Here is an 18,794-nt window from a genome sequence, read left to right as displayed (position 1 = left end):
AAGCAGTAGTTCAGGGTTTATTTAGAAGAAAATATATAAATCCAATTATTTTAGATAAAAAGATTCTTTCTTCAAATCACCTCAAAGAAAAATACTTAATAAACTGGCAACCTACAATTATTTTAAACAATGCTGCCACCTGCTGGAAAAATCTGAAATGTCTTCATTTCCTAAATGTTAGAATAAATATCACATTAAAGAGATGTATCATAGTCTTCCAACTACCTAATGAAACAAGACACATCTTTTTTTCCCCTCCTATGGTAAATGTTTACATTTATTGTATTAAATAAACGTCCATCAGCCAGAGGTGCAATGGTTCATAAAACCTATTCTGTAAGCTCATTCAAGACTCAACCTCTGTTCTTTCATTTTTCTTTTCTTTTTTTCTATGGTTATTTATTTATTTTAGTATTTTTAAATAGTTTATTGTCAAGTTGGTTTCCATATAACATCCAGTGCTCACCCCCACAAGTGCCCTCCTCCATGCCCAATACCCCCTTTCCCCCACCCCCACCAGCCCTCAGTTTGTTCTCAGCATTCAAGTCTTTCATGGTTTGCCTCCCTCCCTCTCCCCCACTATTTTCCCCCTTCTTCTCCCCCATGGTCCTCCGTTAAGTTCCTCCTATCCACCTATATGTGCAAACACATGGTATCTGTTCTTCTCTGCCTGACTTATTTCACTCAGCATAACACCCTCAAGGTCCATCCATGTTGCTACACATGGCCAGATTTCATTCTTTCTCATTGCCATGGAGTATTCCATTGAATAGATAAACCACATCTTCTTGATCCATTATTCAGTTGATGGACGCTTAGGCTCTTTCTATGTTTTGGCTATTGTTGAGAGTGCTGCTATGAACATTGGGGTACTTGTGCCCCTATGCATCAGCACTCCTGTATCCCTTGGGTAAATTCCTAGCAGTGGTATTGCTAGGTCATAGGGGAGTTCTATTGCTAATTTTTTGAGGAACCTCCACACTCTTTTCCAGAGGGGCTGTACCAGTTTACATTCCCACCAACAGTGTAGGAGGGTGCCTGTTTCTCCACATCCTCACCAACATCTAGAGTCTCTTGATTTGTTCACTTTAGCCACTTTGACCAGCATGAGGTGGTATCTCAGTGTGGTTTTGATTTGTATTTCCCCGATGATGAGGGACGCTAATCATCGTTTCATGTGTCTGTTGGTCATCTAGATGTCCTCTTTAGAGAAGTGTCTGTTCATGTCTTCTGCCCAGTCTTTACTGGATTATTTGTTTTTCGGGTGTGGAGTTTGGTGAGTTCCTTATAGATTTTGGATACTAGCCCTTTATCTGAGATGTCATTTGCAACTATCTTTTCCCATCCCGTTGGTTGCCTATTAGTTTTATGGATTGTTTCCTTTGCTGTGCAGAAGCTTTTTATCTTGATGAGGTCCCAATAGTTCATTTTTGCTCTTGATTCCCTTGCCTTTGTCAAGTAAGAGTTGCTGAGGCTGAGGTCAAGGAGATTATTTCCTGCTTTGTCCTCTAGGCTTTTGATAGTTTCCTGTCTCACATTCAGGTCCTTTCTCCATTTTGAGTTTATTTTTGTGTATGGTATAAGAAAATGATCTAGTTTCATTCTTCTGCATGTTGCTGTCCAATTCTCCCAGCACCATCTGTTAAAAAGGCTGTCTTTTTTCCATTGGATACTCTTTGCTGCTTTGTCAAAGATTAGTTGGCCATATATTTGTGGGTCCAATTCTGAGTTCTCTATTCTATTCCATTGGTCTATACATCTGGTTTTGTGCCAATACCATACTGTCTTGATGATTACAGCTTTGTAGTAGAGGCTTAAGTCTGGGATGGTGATCCCTCTCGTTTTGGTATTCTTCTTCAATATTACTTTTCAGCGTCTTTTGAGGTTCCACACAAATTTTAGTTTGCTCTAGTTTCGAGAAGAATGCTGGTGTAATTTTGATTGGGATTGTATTGAATGTGTAGATTGCTTTGGGTAGTAATGACATTTTAACAGTATTTATTCTTCTGATCCATGAGCATGGAATGTTTTTCCATTTCTTTGTGTCTTCTTCAATTTGCTTCATAAGTTTTCTATAGTTTTCATCATACAGATCTCTTATAGCTTTGGTTAGGTTTACTCCTAGATATTTTATGTTTTTTGTGCAAATGTGAATGGGATAAGTTTCTTGACTTCTCTTTCTGTTGCTTATTGGTGTATAAAAATGCAACTGATTTCTGTATGTTGATTTAAACAAGACACATCGTATTTAATAATTCTGACAATCTTATTTGTCTGATTATTAATAACTCCATCTTAATCAAGTACTAATTCATTATAGTTTTCAGTATATTTACAATTTTTTAATGCTTATTTATTTTTGAGAGAGAGATAGAGCATGAGCATGAGCAGGGAAAGGCAGAGAGAGAGAGGGAGACAGAGAATCCAAAACAGGCTATGGGCTCAGAACTATCAGCACAGAGCCCGTAGTTTTTAGTATATTTAAATGCTGAGGCATTTAAATGTTGAAGCAACATAATCAAAAACAACGCAACTCTATAATTATACGATACAATAGATGATGAAGGTGTTGAATTTTCAGATGATGATATCTTCATCCTTAAAGAAAAAAAATTAAGCTTGAGTATCTTAACAGAAGTTTGAGGCTAGCAATAGAACTAAATTTGGAAGGTCTCTGACTAAGCTAAGTCCAAAGTAGAAGCACACTAGAAAAGTTATGGAAAAGATAATCTTATTTATAATGAGAGCATTTTAGTTCCTGAAGAATATTTGGCCATTTATCATAGATTTAAAAAATATATACCTTAATCACCTGTTTTAAGATTTTGTAAAACAACTTCTTTATTTCCTCTAACTTTTAAAATCTTACTTTTTGTTTTTATTTTTATAATTTTGGTCCATAAATATCTCACTTCATCGAACAGCTGTTTTGTGAGTACCTACTCTGTACCCATGAAGCTTATTTAAGTATTCTGAAATGAACAATCTCCTCACGTTTAAGATGTGGATAATAATCCCTAGTTAGATGGTTATTGTATAGATGTGAAATAGAGTTAGCACATGATGAATGATAATTATCATTAATATGAGCATTACTAAAACAATTGGAGGCTATGCTAAGTTGAGAATAAAATGAAAAAATAAAAATGTTTCTAATTTATGTTACAGATTAAACACGTAAACATCAGTTTAAAATAGTCATTGTTTCAAAAACTGAGGACTGATGGATGTGGGGGGAGGGGGGATGGGCATGGAGGAGGAACTTGTGGGGATGAGCACTGAGTGCTATGTGGAAACTAATTTGACAATAAACTATTTGTAAAAAATAAAAAAACAAAAAATAAAACATTAAAAAAATAAAATAAAATAGTCATTGTTTGGGGTACCTGACTCAGCCAGTGGAGCATGTAACTTTTGATCTTGGGGTTGTAGGTTCAACCCTCACACTAGGTGTAGAAATGACTTAAAAATAAAATTGTGAAAAAAATAATAAAATTGCCATTGATTTATGTTTACCTCATTTATTTTTCAAAATATAAGGTGGGGGGATAAAACTACACTGGAAAATAGCTAAAGGTACCATCAAAAGGCCAAAAACTGAGACAAACAGATCTGAAATATGTAAAACAGGTATATTTTCCATAAGGCAGTGTTAATAAATATTTGCCACATGAAAAATTAATGAATGGTACAGGATGAATTGGAAGGCAAACTTAGGAATGCTGACTGGCTTATGAATTAGCAGATATACAAGCCTCACTGGAAGCATCTCTATAGATTTTCCCAGAAAGAAGTTCTGAAAGAACCTCAAGGTTAGAGTAGCAGAGTTGAAAGCACAGGGCAAAAAATTGGTTAAAAAAAAAAAGGTAGTAGCAGACCTGAAATCAAAGGTGGAAAAAAGTACTAACTGATACTGACACTCTTAAGATTCTAATTTACAGGGGCTAAAAGTAAAGCATTCTGAGTAATCAGTATAGTTCTTTCAGAAAATTTGACTAGAGCCCTATGGGAAGCCACAGGCATATGGCATCCACACAGGTATCACTTGGTGCGATCACTTTCAAGTAAAATGAGGACTATGTTGCAAAAGTCATCTAAAGGGGGTAGTCAGAAATAAGAAAACATTAACAACAGAAAGCAAAAAAAAAAAAAAAAAAGATGACTGATGACTAAATAAACCTCTACAACAAATATGAATGTATTAATGCCATTATTAAAAAAAATTTTAAGTTTTTTTTCTACATGCACTCCCAAGAAAAGCAGGGATCTGTGAGTAAAAAGGGGAGAAATCAAGATAAAAAGACAACATACAAATTACAAAAGACTTTAAAAAAATTAGCAATCATAACATAAAGACTTTGGAGCTAATTATACAAACTGCAAAAATAAGTAAACAAATCAACATGACCAGGGAAAACCAGAGAAATGTGACAAAAAGAATATTTAATCATGTTAAGAAATTGTTGATTTCTGTATGAATAATGGTTTTATTGTCATATTTAAAAAGAGGGGTCTTGTGTTTAAGAGACATATACTAAGATGGTTACGGATAAATTAACATCATTTTAGTATTTGCTTCGAAATAAGAAGAAAGATGAATGCGGGAAAGGGAGAAAATAAAATTTAGCCATGAGTTGGTAACTGTTGAAAATGAATGATGGATACATGGAAGTTTGTTTTATCCTCTCTACTTTTTATATCTGAAATATTTAATAATTCAATAATTAAAAATAAACTAAACGATAAATAAATGATTTTCACATTAGAAAATCCAACTACTATAATATTCTTTTTAAAAAAGGAAACACATAGAAAGAGTATAAAATATCCCTCAATTTTATTTTATTTTATTTTAAGTTTTTTTATTTTGAGAGAGGACATGCACGAAGCAGAGGCAGAGAGAGGAGGAGAGAGAGAATCCCAAGCAGGCTCCATGCTGTCAGTGCAGAGCATGGTGTGGGGCTCAATCCAATGAACTGTGAGATCATGACCTGAGCCAAAACCTAGAGTTGGATCTTAACCAACCAAGCACCAAGGCAACCCTAAAATATCCTTCAATTTTAATTAAAATTCAATTTTAGATTGACAAACATCAATTCAAAATCAATACTATTAAAATTTGGTTTATACCTCTTCTGATTTGGCTTCTCAAAAGTGTTTGAGAACTCCATTTTTAAAGGACTTTTTTTTAACCAAAAAGTTTGACATAAAATTCAGTGGATAAAGAAAATGTCGTGTGTATATATATATACATATATTGTAATTATTACTCAGCCATCAAAATGAATGAAATCTTGTCATTTGCAAGGATATAGATGGAACTAGAAAATATGCTGAGTGAAATAAGTCAATCTGAGAAAGACAAATACCATATGATTTAACTCATATGTGTAATTTAAGAAACAAAACAGATGAACATAGGGGAAGGGGAGAGAAGAAGGGAGAGGTAAACAAACCACAAGAGACTCTTAATGATAAACAGTAAACTGAGGGTTGATGGAGGGGGAAGGTGGGAGATAGGCTTGATGGGTGATGGGTATTAAGGAGGGCACTTGTGATGAGCACTGGGTATTGTATGTAAGTGATGAATCACTGAAATCTACTCCTTAAACCAAGATTGTACTGTATGTTAACTAACTAAAAATTAAAAAAAAAGAAATATAAAATTCAGGAAATGTTGGGGTGCCTGGGTGGCTCAGTCGGTTGAGTGTCTGACTCAATTTCAGCTCTGGTCATGATCCCAGGGTTGTGGGATCCAGCTGGGTGTCCAGCTCTATGCTGATTGTGAAGCCAACTTAAGATTGTCTCTCTCTTTCCCTCTGCCCCTCTCCCCTGTGCACACTCTCTCTCACTTTAAAATTTAAAAAATCAGGAAATGTTATTATAAATAATGTATTTAGCACACTGATAATATATGTGAGTCTAAATATATCCATATAAATTAGAAAGTATACAAAATATAATTTGGCAGTAAATGCTTTCATGATAATCTTAGCACAAATTGTTCTTTGCTCACAAGTTTCAAAAATGTTCAAATAATGCTTCATTTGAAAACTGAGAACAAAATGAAAAAAATCCTTTGGAATGTAAAATTTTCTAATAAAATGTTGAATAGATTTATTTCATAATTATTTAAATATGACAATTTGAAAATCACTGCTAGTAGCCTATTATAAACAATTCACTATGCAAAAAGCCCTAATGAAGGCTATACAGTTTTTAAAAATGTATTCCAAAAATAAATATCCCTACCATGTTTGATGAAACATTTGTCTTGGATTCTAAAAGAAGGCATCAATGTTACCTACTGTCCATTGCTATCCTGCCTTGGTCCCCAATGAATTCTGTTTTGGGAACATTAACTAAGCTCATTATTATGAAATTATGTAAAGTAACAGAGTAGATACAGCTCTTAAATGGCTGCATTCAATCAAGTTTTAATTTATTTTTTTCTGAATGCTGAAAAGTAATTATTATCTGATTCAACTCCCTGGTAAAAATCATGTAAGGTTTCAGATTTGAGTTCTATTAATATAAATATCTACACTTCTTGTAAAGTTATTGATCTATAGATTTAGATTATAAACAAATGTCACTTTCAGGATAGACTCAAAGGTCATGAATGTCAGCCAGGTAGTTTGGATCTATTCCTTCTCGACTGAAAAGCCACTAAAACGACAGAATTCCTAAATACCTATTTCTTAATTTGATCTTACTATTACTCTCTCCCTAGTGAGCAAATATCCCTACAGTTTTAGCGATCACCTACATAAAGATGGCTTTCAAATCTATATTTTAATCACTAACATCTTTGGAACTGGAGATATTGGTATACAATTGCCTGAGAATACAGGTGTCCTATTATAACAAACAAACTCCATTTATTCTTTTACCAACCTCCCATAAAGCCTACTTTATTAGCATTTGTCCCTATTAGCCTGCATGTACATCAATCAGTACACTACAATCTACCAGCTCTGCAGAATTAAAACAAAATCATCTTTGGCCTCTCTTCTTTTTCCTTCCACCAGTCTAAGACATTATCAAGTTTACAAGTTTTGCTAAATCAAAACTCTTCTTTCCACTCACATTACTTCGGTCTCATAAGATCTCTTTCCAGAATCAAGGTCAATTTAGCAATGCTCCCACCGAATAGTATTTCAGTTCCTCCCTCTCCCCTCTAGTTCACCATCTACAGGGCTTCCAGATTCATTTCTCCAGCACCTCTTACCATGTCACACGCTTTTCAATGGCTACCTACCAGCTACAGAATAGTGTCTGACCCTGTTTATCCTCTCACTAGAACAGCTTTCTCTAGTTCTTCTACCCGGAAGTCAAGCAGCATGGGACTACCTTCTAATCTCTGTGGTATTTACTATCTCTTCCAAGCCCTGACACAGAATGCTCTTAAACCATTCTTTCTGAAATTCTATTTTTCATTCAAGGTGCTGACCAAATGTGTCCAGCTCCTTATCTCCCTAAAGTCTCCCAGCTACAATTAAACACAGGCACTTTCTTCCTTTTCTAACATAGCTCCAACAGTCTGAAAGTTGTTTCTTATAAAAAAGAGAAACATTTCCCCTCTGACCTGAGCTCTGATTTAAAGGTCTGCACAGATGAGCTTAATCTTCTTCTACACAGCAATCTTCCAAATATGTGAAGCTGCTTCTAAATCTTCTCTTCACAGGATAAATTTCCTCAAGATTCACAGCTAATAGTCATAGATATGATTTCTAGAAATTTTCATCAGTTTTGCTACCCTTGTCTGGACACTCTAGATGTCAACCATCTCTCCTAAAGTGTGGTGTCCAGAGCCAAACACAATACTCCAAACCTTGTTTTCTACAAATTAGGCATGATATTCATCTTCCATCCCCAATTTGGACATCCGCAATGTCTATTAGCAAAAAAACAACTCAAAATAGTCTTACAGTAATAAACTTGTTTTTTTTACCAGGTGCAGATGTTCAATATATGTGCAAAAGATAAAGGTGAAAATAATAAAACAAGGTTCAAAGAGGTTCTAGTCAGAATTAAGTATATAAGAATTTACCTTTGAAAGGAAGAGAATTTCTTTCAAAACATGAGATAAATGAAACCAGATGGATAAAAAATCAGAGATACTATAAATAAAAAGGGTGTGATATCAAAGGAAATTTCTAGACAAAGTTTACTTGGGGAATCTCTTGCTAAGTAATCCACCATAAAGCAAGCAAACTTTCAATAAAATATGTTAATTAGCATCTTTTAATTTAAAATGCCAACTAATAATGCTATATTCACAATGTTCTTATCCTGAAATGCCAATATGTTTTTTAAAAAGTTAAAATTTCAGGGGCGCCTGGGTGGCTTAGTCGGTTAAGCGTCCGACTTTCGCTTAGGTCATGATCTCGCGGTTCGTGGGTTCGAGCCCCACGTCGGGCTCTGTGCTGACTGCCAGCTCAGAGCCTGGAGCCTTTTTCAGTCTGTGACTCCCTCACTCTCTGACCCTCCCCTGCTCACGCTGTCTTTCTCTCTCAGAAATAAGTAAAACATTAAAAAAAAAAACATTATTAAAAAGTTAAAATTTCAAACCATCAACAAAATGCTACTTAGCAATAAAAAGGAACAACTATGGACACATGGATCAATCTTAAGTGCATTATGCTGTGTGAAATAAGCTAGACCTGAAAGACTACATCCTATTTAATTTCATATATATGACATTCTGGTAAAGGCAAAATTATAGGGACCTAAAACAGATCAGTGATTGCAAAGGGCTGGTTATAGGGTGAGGGAATGAACTACTAAGGGATAGAGGGAATTTGGGGAGTGATGGAACCATTATATATCTTCATTGTGTGATAGTTATGGGACTCAATGCACTTATCAAAAATCATAAAACCACACACCAAAAAGGATGAGTTTTACTGTTTGTAAATTATACTTTAATTTAAAAAAGTCAACTCATGTTCTGCATATATTTTTAATGTTCCTGACAACTTACGGAAAAGAAAAATCTTTCCTTCTGCTTGCAGTCTGTGAAGAAAGACTATCAACACGCTAGGTAGTTTCTTCGTGGACTTTAAAAGAAAAAAGAAAAAAAGAGACATAGTCTTTGCCCTGACAGCGTTTAGTAGCTCACTTGGGAAACAAGTCTAAGACGCTCAGTTACAGAAAAAGGCTAGGCAAAACAACTGAGTGATAAGTCATAGAAAGCACTTTACATGTGTTCTAAGAAAAAGTAAGGAAGGACTAATTCCGTTTAACTAGAGTTAAGGGAAATGAATGGGACACAATTTTGCAAAGATCTTAGCTTTTCTCAATATAATGGTCATTATTGTCTCTTTCAGATGACGAGAATGAGACTTGGGAGGACAAATATTTCGTCCGTGTTCTCTCAGCTATTCAGGTGTCAGGGCTGAAATTCTAATTCAAGCCCTTCTGATCCCAAAGCCTGAGATCTTTTGCATCGCAACGATGGAATAACATCGAAAAGGTTTTTACAGCTGCTACGTGACACGATTTCAACGGACAAGAACGCCCCCTAACTTTCCAAACTCCACTACTTCGCGTGAATCCTAAGAAATACCACGACTAACGCAATGATCTTAAAGTGAGCTCCGCGGGGTTTTGGAGCGCAAATTCGTGGAGAAGGTAACATGAAGCCTTGTGAGGATCTTTTCTCCACGGTGTGCAGAGACCTACTTCTGACACGTTGGTGGAAGATGACGCATGCGGCCAGCACCTGAGCTGCTGGGAACGGTAAACACCAGGAAAGGAAAAAGCGGAGGCGCTCTAGATACAGCTCTTCAATTACATAACGCCGGTCTGATCTCAAGGAGGGCACAGGGGGAGGAAAAGCCACTTTCCTGTCTCTCCCAATGCCATGTGGTAAAAGAGCTCCGCAGACCTGTCCCTGTCTGCGTCGCCCAACGACCAGGACCAGGGCCGGGGCGTCCTCCGCCTGCGGGCTCTCCGCGCCAGGACAGCTGTGTGTGCCTTGCGGCGCTCTCGCGGGTCGCACCCCAACAAGGCGCTGCAACCCAGGGACGGCGGGCACACATTCTGCTGGGCCGCGGCGCAAAGCACTCAGCTCAGAGTGAAGGGGTTGGCGAAGTGGACGAACTTGCGTTGTCCCCCTAGGTGACATCACAACTGTAGCACACTGGGTTAGCTGACAAGCCGTTCTCACTTTCCCCTTATTTACTGACCGCGCAACCGCTGCGCTCGCTGTCATCTCACCTCTCCAGTTCTTGTATTCCGGAACATAGTAGTATTTGTTCCCGAACCGGTCTGTGCCGACTTGCTCCTTCGCTTCCTTTGTCAGAGCTCTCCATAAGGCACGCAACAAATCCTGAGACCAACCCATGCAGTTAGCCCGGCTTTCAGAGCGAATCTCAGACGGAGCCGCGGGAACCCAAGCACACTAGCTCTCCGGCCACGGACCCCGCCCACCCGCTTTAGCCTCAAGCCCGTCTAGTAACGGCACTCACCATTGGTCGGGTGTCATCTGGCTTAACCAATCGGAGACTCCACTGGTACAGCCGCTGCGCTCTGTCATGGCGGCGTCCGGTGTTCAAGCCGAAGTGAAGGAACAGGATGTTAGGGTTTTTGTCAGCGCGACAGGCAGGTTTGGACGACCCTCTTCGCCTCCGTAGAGCTGAGTCCACACGGAGGTAAAGAAAACCTTACTTTTTTTTTTCTCCAACAGCGCATTCAGATATGGACCACTTGGCAGTGTTAGTCTTGCCTCTCACTTTCCCGCTTCATTATCGCTTTGCTTCCACCAAACTCGCTTTTAATCTCTTCTGCTCTGTGGCTAACGAAAATAAGATACCTTCTACATTCCTGTAGGCAGGTGGATGCGCACGCAGGATTTGGCGAAAATTCTTTCGTTTTACCTTATTCCTTCTTCCTCACGTTTCCTCCCCACGCCCCCAAAGAATAACTTACCCTCAAAGGATTCCTGTCAGTCGACGTATTTAGTGAGCTCCCACTGTTTGCCAATCGTTATGCTAATAGTGGAGGGAAGGCCAAGAATTGAACAAAGTTTAGCATGAGTAGAGCAGACAAGGGGACCATTGACAAGAGATGAACCTGGAGGTGTAGTACGGGGTTCAATGAGGAAGAGCCTTATGTGCTTGGTGAAGAGAGATAAAGATGATAATAAGGTGACAACTATTGGATTTCGTCATCTACTTGGAGAATAGATTGAAATTGAGAGCAAGCAGTGAAAGTCAAGTTAGGTAACTGTTCTAGTTGTCCAGGAGAGAACAGATGGAACCCTGGGCCAGGTAAGTAGAGTTTGGGTCAAAGACAGTGAAGATATATGAAAAATATTTAAGAAATAAAATCAACGATCTATAGAAATTGTTTAGGTATGTAATAAATGATGAAAAGAGGAGTCAACAATGATTCCCAGATAGATGCTTTATATAACAGAGTGAATGATGATGGTATTCATTTAGATAAGGTTTTCCAAAGGGGAAAGCAAGTTTTACCGTAACTTTGTCCTAACCGATTTTTCCATATTACTTTCTTTTTAAAAATTTTTTAAAATTTATTTGTTTATTTTTAGAGAGCCAGCGAGAGCATGAGTGGCGGTGAGGTAGATTAAGTGGATACAAAATTATAATAAAACCTTGGTTTGTGAGCATAATTTGTTCTGGAAACACATTTGTAACCCAAAGCATTTGTACATCAACATGAATTTCAAGAACCATCGGCTCAGTTGTGATCATGTGACATTGGTATCACGTACTACTCATATTGTAAGACATCCCTTGTTTATCATGTTAAAATTTTTTAGAAATGTTTGCTCATCTTGTGGAACACTTGCAGAATAAGTTACTCCCAATCCAACGTTTTACTGTATTTTTAATGGTCACAAAATTTGAACAGATATTTCACTAAAGATCTATGGATAACAAATAAGCACATACAAAGATTCTCAACATTCTCAGTCATTAGGAAAATGAAAATCAACTTCATAATGTCAGCGCAATGCCCGGTGTGGGGCTCCAACTCACAAAACCATGAGATCATAACCTGAGCCAAAGTTAAGAGTTTGACGCTTAACTGGCTGAGCCACCCAGGTGTCCCTCCCGTATTACTTTTGAAGAACGTCTGAATATTTTCACTTGGAGAGAGGAAGACAAACTTCATTATGTATATTTGATACTTATAAGAAATTGAGAGATCTTTAATGTGAGATGGTAGGTGAAGTGATGTGGAAATGAGATTTGTAGAGTAAGAAAGGCAGTTCAGTGGCAAAAAATCTGAGAAAACGAACATTTAAAGTTAGGCTGGGGGGGCTCCTGGAGGGCTCAGTTAACCGTCCGACTTCAGCTCAGGTCATGATCTCCAGTTTGTGAGTTCAAGCCTCACGTTGGGCTCTGTGCTGACAGCTCAGAGCCTGGAGCCTGCTTCACTTTCTGTGTCTTCCTCTCTTTTGCCCCTGCCCCGCTCACACTCTCTCTCTCAAAAATAAAAAAAACCATAAAAATAAATAAGTTAGGCGGAAGGAGACTTCAAAGAAGGAAAACCGGGGTGATGAAGTGTATTTACACTAAAAGAAGACTGTTTAAGGAGGAAGTCATGAAATGTGTCAGTTGCTGGCCCCAGTGCCCTTTTTTGCTCTCAGTGGTTCTCCATGCCATTACTCTATTTTCTTTATTCAGTTTATTACTACTGAAATTGTATTATGTATTTATGTTTTATTAGCGTATTGTTTTCTTAACCCCTGTGAGAAAAAAGACATGAGAGAAGAGGCCTAAGAAGAGTTTGTGTTAAGTGGATGGCATTTTTCAAGAAGTAGGAGGAATTAAAGAGAAATTAAAAGTATACATTATATCTAGCCAGCAGGGTACTCACTGATGGCCTTGGAAAGAGTATTCATATAAAAATGATGACTATGTTGTAATATAATAGAAAATAATAAAGAAAATACAAAACATAAAGAAAAATTAAAAAATGAACCTCCACTTACTTTTGAAAACCTTTGTGGCTGGTGTGAGGGAGACAAGAGAGGAGGGTTATTGTGTAGGACAACTTTCGTTTATCGCTAATGAAAACAGATGAACATAGAGTAAAGGCATAAAATAGAGAGGGAAGCAAACCATAAGAAACTTTACTATAGAGAAGAAACTGAGGGTTGTTGGAGGGAGATGTGCTGGGAATGAGTAAAATGGGTGATTGATTTTAAGGAAGGCACTTGTGATGAGCACTGAGTGTTACGTGTAAGTGATAAATCACAAAATTCTACATCTGTAATCAATGTCAACTAACTAGAATTTAAATAAAAACTTGAAATCATAAACAAGTTAATAAGTAAAACATTTTAAGAAATCCCTGAAAATCATAGAATCATGTAATTATGGGTGTGGTTTATAAAGGGAAGATGATAATGGCACTCTCTTCAGCACATTTAATTCTACTTCAAACAATTGGCATATAAATATTCAGGCAGTCCTTGCTCTGCATACTAGTGCACATCTATAAAACCAATCATGTTAGCCGAACCTATGGAAAGTGACTTTAATACAGTGGAGACAGTTACCATTATTCTGTGGTATTTAAAATTCCCTTGTCAAACACTAATCTTTTATTGTCAGTCATAAATATATAAAAAATGAAAAAAATTGTAAAATTTTAGTACTGTAATGTAAAACATTGGAAACAATTTGAACTACAGTTATCTCTTTATGTTAAAGAAACAAGGGAGGCGTGTGGGTGGCTCAGAGGGTTAAGCCTCTGACTTCCTGCTTCAGTTCAGGTCATGACTTGCAGTATGTGAGTTCAAGATCCACATCTGGCTCTGTGCTGACAGCTCGGAGCCTGGAGCCTGCTTTGGATTCTGTCTCTCTCACTGCCTCTCTCCAACTCATACTGTCATGAGTGCACACTTGCTCGCTCGCTCGCTCGCTCTCTGTCTCTCTCAAAAGTGAGTAAGCACTTAAGAAAATTTTTTTAATTAAAAAAAACCAGGGTGCCTGCCTGGGTTGTTTTGTTTTGTTTTGTTTTTTGTTTTGTTTTACCACTTTTAACCCTCCACCGTATGTTGTTTTCTTGCATATTATATTGTAAACCCCATCAGATAATGTTTTACATTTTGTTTTCAACTGTTAGGCATACTATAAGGATAATTGACTGTTACATTTACCTAGATATTTATTATTTTTTTTTGCTCTCTCCAATCTGGATATACCAAGTTTCCTTCCTGTATAATTTCCCTTCTGTCTGAAGAACTTTGTTTAGTTCTTTTTCTTGAGCACGAAACAAAATTCCTATCATGCACATGCATCTGCCTAACAAGTAGCCAAACTTCAGACTCTCAGATATTCATCACAGTGCACCGAGTTTAGGCAAAGAGAACCATTCCTATCCAGGAATAATGGGAGCCCTCCTGAAATCCCAAAAGCAGACAAAAGCCGATCTTGTAGTTAACCTTTCTATGGATAATAGTCTCTGGCCTGCTATATTAACTCTTTTTTTGCATACCGTACCTCCTTCTACACATACCATATCCTCATTTCCCTATCATATTACCCTTTTACTTTTCTTCATTTAACCCCTCTAAGTTCATTAAAACTGAATATAGGCAAGGATTAGATCGGCCTAGAGTGATAATGCAGATGCTAACCGGGTTGAGGAGGCACTCCTCAGTGTTGGGACTGACCAGCCCAGGCGATAGGGTATCGGAGGAGGCAGAAATCAAAGCCCAAGCCTGGTGAGCAGCATTCTTTTTGGGGACGGGAATGATATTGGTGATGGGAGATGGGTTGCATATAATGATATTGATCAGAGAAATATATTCATGATAATGAGAGCCACATTTCTCATTGTTCAGAGAAAGGAACTCAAGGAAGGGATTATTTTACTGGTTACAAGAAGCACACATTAATAATATAATGTGAAAAATCATGAAATAGAAAAATATTTTAAGAAGAAATGGAAATTTCAATGGAAAATGTGAAAAATTATTCTCTGTTGAAATATTGAAGCTCAGAGATAGCAGAACAATGTAATGGTCTTGAGAAAAAGTATCAGAGTTCAGATCCAGTTCAGCCAATTATTAGATGTACGACCTTGGGCAGATTAGTTATGTCTTAGCTTTATAATCAGGAAAAGCATTTAATAATGTAACCTACCACCTAGGAAATCTACAACTTTGGATTACCACTTACTATTACCACTGGTTACAGAGTCAGTGAACAATAGGCTCTTAATATTAGCTGTTACTGTTATTGATCAATGTCAGACAGCCAATAAGTGTTAGACGGGATATTTGAACCTAAGGCTAAACGCGTTCCAGAAAACAAAGCCACATATATATTTTTTTCCTAATTGTTTTTTAAATTTTATTTAAATCCAAGTTAACATATCCATGTATATCTTTAAATCAAACATTTGATATTGCTAAAATAGTTAACCAAAATGTTTATAATTATTAATACTACTACTGTGAGTGCATAAAAGTATCAGTTTGTATCTTTTCTAGCAGTGTCCATTGTTATTTTTTTAAAATAAAACTGCCAATTAGGCTAAAAATTTTCATGCAAGTTAGCATCATGTTGATCAGTAATGAATTTAGAAATCATTCTGATTAAATTAATGTAGATGTTCTTTAACATCCAACGGATTAAGACAATTGTAATAGTGAACATTCACTGGGCACTTACTATGTGCTAGTCATTGTGATGAGCACTTTTTATGTATTAACTGATTTAATGTTAATATCATCTCCAGAATAATGATAGCTTACAGTTATGTAATATCAGAAGTTTCATTCATCTTAATTTGTAAGAGTACTTGTTAATTATTTAGACTTCCAGACATTTAATTTGATTTTTTAATTTTTTTAATTTTTTTAATGTTTTATTTATTTCTAGGAGAGAGAGAGAGAGACAGCATGAGCAGAGGAGGGTCAGAGAGAGAGGGAGTCACAGACTGAAAGAGGCTCCAGGCTCTGAGCTGGCAGTCAGCACAGAGCCCTACGCGGGGCTCGAACCCACAAACCGCGAGATCATGACCTAAGCGAAAGTCGAACGCTTAACCGACTAAGCCACCCAGGCGCCCCTAATTTGATTTTTTTAAATGTGCTTAATTGTTGAATTGAACATCCTCATCATGTATTTGTACCTAAGCTTAAGAAACATTTTAGAAATTTTTTAAAATACTGTAATTTAAGCTTTTGTCCACTAGGTGTCCTCAGTTAAGTTTAAGATACCCAAATGTAACTTTTGTTCATGAACATCTTAATAAAGTGCACCCGTTATTTTTTTAAGCTTCTTTTTAAGTTTTTTTTGTTTTTTTGAAAGAGAGAGAAAATCCCAAGCCGACTTCACACTGACAGCACAAAGCCCAAGGTGGGGCTCAAACCCACAAACGGTAAGATCATAACCTATGCCAAAACCAAGAGTTGGATGCTCAATCAACTAAGCCACCCAGGTGCCTTAAAGTACACCCTTTAAATGAAGTTTAAAGTAATGCTTCAGGAGAAATTCTATATATGTAATTGTTAGTACTGTTGATATTTTAAAAATTCATATGAGGGGGCTCCTGGGTGGCTTGGTCGGTTAAGCGTCCGACTTGAGCTCAGGTCATGATCTCACAGTCCGTGGGTTTGAGCCCCACGTCAGGCTTTGTGCTGAAAGCACAGAGCCCGGAGCCTGCTTCAGATTATGTGTTTTCCTCTCTCTCTGCCCCTCCCTTGCTTGCTCTCTGTCTCTCAAAATTAATGACATAAAAATATTTTAAAAATTAAATAAATAAATAAAAATTCATATAAGATCTTTAAAAATCTGTAAATACCTTTGAATATGTGGTAGAAGATTTAAACATTACTTGCAATTTTTGTACTACATGTAATTCTGGTGAGGTAAGGACGTTTTTAATTTTTAAACTACTTATTGTTTTATGTTTTTCTCCCTGTCTTTCCATTTTTATATTTTATTCAAGGGTTTTGGGACTGGAGTTAAACAAAGACAGAGATGTTGAAAGGATCCATGACAGTGGCGTTAACACCCTTGACATTGAACCTGTTGAAGCAAGATAGTAAGTTTATTTCACTTATACTTTTTTTTGCCAAAATGAGATGCAGTCAGATCTTGCTTTCTGATTACTTATGTTAATGGTTCATAAAAATTAGTAAATTTTCTAAATTGTAGCATTTTAAATCTGACATTACTAATTAAATAAATACAAAATAAATACAAAACCCTTAAAATGTTGCCAGATAAACATTTCCAAACTACTTTATTTTTTTAAGTTTATTTATTTAATTTGAGAGAGTGTGTGTGCCATGCATGTGCCAGGAGGGGAGAGGCAGAGAGATAGGGAGAGAGAAAATACCAGGCATGTACTGTGCTGTCAGTGCAGAGCCTGATGCGGGGCTCAGTGTAACAAACTGTGAGATCATGACCTGAGCCAAAGTGAATAATCCAATGCTTAAATGACTGAGCCACCCAGGTGCCCCCAAACTATCTTAATATTGAATATTCTTTGTGGAATCATCAGACATTGAAACTTTTTGGTTTCAGAAGGCTTTTAAGTGCAGGAGTGTGTTTCTTAAGTGCCATTTTATTTACTTATTTTTAAAATTTTTTAATGTTTATTTATTTTTGAAAGACAGAAAGAGACAGAGTGTGAGAAGAGGAGGGGCAGAGAGAGAGGGAGACACAGAATCTGAAGCAGGCTCCAGGCTCTGAGCAGTCAGCACAGAGCCTGACGTGGAGCTCAAACTCATGAGTCACGAGATCATGATCTGAGCCAAAGTTGGATGCTTATCCGTCTGAGCCACACAGGCGCCCCATCTTAAGTGCCATTTTAAAACAGAATTGATAAACTAGGAGAGACTCTTAAATATAGAGAACAAGCTGATGGTTGCTGGAGAGGAGGTGATGGGAGAATGGGCTAAATGGGGGATGGACTAAATGAGTGATGGGCATTAAAGAGTACACTTGTTGGCATGAGCACTGGTAAGTCTGACTGGTAAGTCATGAATCACCAAATTCTACTCCCAAAACCAATAGTACACTACATTAACCAACTTGAATTTAAATAAAATTAAAAAAAAGAAAAGAGGTGCCTGGTGGCTCAGTTGGTTAAATGTCAGACCCTGGCTCAGATCATGATTTCACAGTTTCTGAGTCTGAGCCCAGCATTTGGCTCCACATGCTCTTTCTGCCATCAGCCCAGAGCCTGCTTCAAATCCTGTCTCTTCCTTTCTCTCCCCATCCCCTTCTCCCAAGGACATGCTCTGTCTCTTCCAAAAATAAATAAACATTGGAAGAAAGGAAAGAAGGAAGGAAATACAAATATGAAGAAAAAACAGAGTCGCTACCCTAAAGAAGTCAAATGGGGAAACAAATACAAAAAGTGAAAGTATATGTTGGAGAATTAAGCTTGAAAAAATCCAGACCTATATTTAGGCTTCTCCTGTCTTTAGTACTTAGCAGCTGAATGACCTTGAGCAATTTACCTAACCTTTTTAGTTCTCAGTTGCCTTACCTATGCAGTTCCAACAATAATAGTACATTACAAACGTGTTGTAATTTAATTGAGATTATATGTATAACATGATTAGCATGCGACCTAGCATATCATTAGTGGTTGCCCCCACTCCTGTTAATCAAGAGCATTATCAACTACACTTTTACTCCTTTCAATCCATTCTCCACACAGCAGCTGAGGTGCTTTGTTTTTGTTTTTGTTTTTAATTTTTTTTGTTTATTTATTTTTGAGGGAGAGAAAGAAAGAGAAAGAGCATGAGCAGGTAGGGGCAGAGAGAGAGGGAGACACAAAACCTGAAG

The 18,794-nt window shown here is 37.2% G+C and overlaps 1 protein-coding gene across 2 annotated transcripts in view; it reads left to right on the top strand.

Annotated features, from left to right (window-relative positions):
- Positions 1–10,531: 10,531 nt before the first annotated feature.
- Positions 10,532–18,794, top strand: part of ERCC8 (ERCC excision repair 8, CSA ubiquitin ligase complex subunit) — a 53,286-nt gene continuing 45,023 nt past the window's right edge. Inside the window, exons 1-2 of one of the 2 annotated variants that reach the window (XM_039243829.1) lie at positions 10,532–10,658; positions 16,942–17,037. In XM_039243829.1, the coding sequence (XP_039099760.1) occupies positions 10,582–10,658; positions 16,942–17,037 (173 nt within the window). In that variant the 5' untranslated portion in view covers positions 10,532–10,581. Of the gene's footprint in view, positions 10,659–16,941; positions 17,038–18,794 lie in introns of those variants that run through there. The other variant, XM_039243830.1, reaches the window with a different exon arrangement.

The sequence above is a fragment of the Hyaena hyaena genome, unplaced genomic scaffold, assembly GCF_003009895.1.
Source record: "Hyaena hyaena isolate Hyena2069 unplaced genomic scaffold, ASM300989v1 scaffold_232, whole genome shotgun sequence".
In the NCBI taxonomy this organism is placed as follows: Eukaryota; Metazoa; Chordata; class Mammalia; order Carnivora; family Hyaenidae; genus Hyaena; species Hyaena hyaena.
Note: the sequence above shows the minus strand (reverse complement) of the source record. Positions and strands in the feature narration are given on the sequence as shown.